The 2,248-nt window shown below is 30.5% G+C and overlaps 1 protein-coding gene across 1 annotated transcript; it reads left to right on the forward strand.

The window, feature by feature from the left end:
* The first annotated feature begins 1,294 nt into the window (after positions 1–1,294).
* LOC112681400 lies at positions 1,295–1,690 on the forward strand. The gene has a single exon (XM_025551659.1). It carries the CDS (start codon positions 1,295–1,297, stop codon positions 1,688–1,690), a length of 396 nt encoding a protein of 131 aa, XP_025407444.1.
* The last annotated feature ends 558 nt before the right edge of the window (positions 1,691–2,248 follow it).

The following is a 2,248-nucleotide window of genomic DNA, read 5'->3' on the forward strand; positions in this document are numbered from 1 at the left end:
ATAATTAAATCATCGTTTCATTCTCTCTTCTCTGTTTCTATAACAACATCAATCCTTGAGAACTCCTTTATATATTATTTTTCCAATTTTTAAATTTTTCTTTTTTTAATGTCTTTATCACGTATTAACAACTCTTTCTCTTCTCTAGATATTTTACAATGGAATATCAGAAGTCTCCCTACTCAAATTATTTATTTACAGAATTTACTTGTTCAATACAAGTGCTCCACTGCTGTGCTCTCTAAAACATGGTTACTTCCTTCTCGTGCCTTTATCATTCTTGAATTTAATATTTTTAGCTCGATGATTATGCTGGTTCTGCTATAGCGGATCGTAGTTCTTTCAAATTTAAGATGATTACTCTCGATCCTTTAACAAAATAAAACTTTTAACAGAAAAAAATGTAATATTTTTGGCATTAAATTATTAAAGTCCAAATATTTTCCCTCTATTTCCATATGGTCTTGCTACGTCCCCGGTGATATATTTCCATGGATCTATGGCAGTTATTGTTCAATTTTATTTCTCTGTTTTCCTTACTATGTGGTGACATTAGCTCCTTCCACCCGTCTTGGGGTTCATCATATTCTTCCTCCCGAGTTATTAATATCTATAATACTGTCAAATCTCTTGGGCTATGTATTTTAAATAACGTTAGCTGTTTCATTAGCTGTGTCTTCAAACACTAGAATTGCTAAAAAACATAGTGGATATTCTTCAGGTAAAATATATTTCATACATTTTGATATTTAAATAACTACCTCATTTCTAAATTACAAATTATTATAACTTATATTTCACAAGTTATTAACCTATTGTTATTTAGCTACTGATACAAAATTATTACATAAACAACTTAAAATTAGATACTTATTCATATTATTTTAATTTACTCATTCATACAAATAATAAATCACATTTTTTTTTTAAATTTTAACTGTATATACATTTTTTAAATATATTTAAAAAAAAACAATTTAAATTATTAAAAAAATCATAAGTAATAGATATTTTACCTATTTAATTATTACCAAATTTTAATTTTACAATTATATAACTAAATGCTTTAACAGCTCTCATTACACTAATATGCATTGATATTTTTGGTCTTAACAAATTATTATTTTTATTTTTATTTTATTTCCCGGCCTGGGGAAAGTGGCGCGTCCATCGCCCAATACAACCCATTGTGTACTGCAATAGCCCCACACTGATTTTAACTAGTTGGTGTGGTCTGGTCCTACTGATAGGGAGTTTAGCGTAGGGTTAACAACCCTACATAGTAAAAAACAGCATGTTCAGGATCAAGCAAATTTGCCTCGGGGCAGTTTTTGGAAAATTGACTGGAAAACGGAAAAAGGAAAACGTACGCACACTATTCAAATCTGGAGCAGTTCACAACATAGTGAATGAAGTTGAAAAATATAAAGTCAAATTAACAGCACTACAAGAAATTAGATGGACCAATACAGGGACGATAAATATGAACGAGACAACTATCTTCTATGATAGCTGTACTGATCAACGTCAACTAAGAACGGGTTTTGTGGTACACAAAGATTTAGTCCCTGTAGTTAAAGAATTCAAAGATATTAACCATAGAATAAGCATGTTAACAATAGAAGCTAAATGGTTCGATATAAGCCTCATGAATGTACATGCTTCAACAGAGGACAAATCTCAAGATTAGAAAGAAAATTTTTATGAACAATTGGAAAGTACGCTGAACTCGATTCCTAGCAATAAGATACAAATTATTCTAAGAGGTCTAAATACCAAAGTTGGAAAAGAAACAATGTTTAGACAAGTGGCAGGAAAACACAGTCTACACGATGAAACAAACGACAATGGACTTAAACTAATTGACTTGGCAACCAGGAATGGTTTAGTAATAAAGAGTACAATGTACCCATATAAAAATATTCATTAAGGGACATGGAGGTCACCAAATAGACCATATTCTGGTCAGTTCAAGATATAAAAATTGTATCCAAGATGTCAGATTGATAAGAGGAGCAGACTCGGACTCATATCACTATCTCATAAGAGGAAAAATGAAAATAAAACTCAAAAAACGCCCTCATACAAATATGGAACAATTTACCAGGTATAATGTAACATAACTGGATCATCCAAATTGTGTAAATATCCTCAGACATAAAATACGTCAAGATTTTAATAACTGCGACTTTAACAGCATAGTCACAATAGATGAAATGTGGAATAAAGCTAAGGATATAATAAACAA

The sequence above is a fragment of the Sipha flava genome, unplaced genomic scaffold (genome assembly GCF_003268045.1).
Source record: "Sipha flava isolate LNK unplaced genomic scaffold, YSA_version1 19082_pilon_pilon, whole genome shotgun sequence".
In the NCBI taxonomy this organism is placed as follows: Eukaryota; Metazoa; Arthropoda; class Insecta; order Hemiptera; family Aphididae; genus Sipha; species Sipha flava.

Excerpts from the sequence above, each read along its gene's own strand:
- LOC112681400 (XM_025551659.1), top strand. The coding sequence starts at position 1,295 with ATGTTCAGGATCAAGCAAATTTGCCTCGGGGCAGTTTTTGGAAAATTG.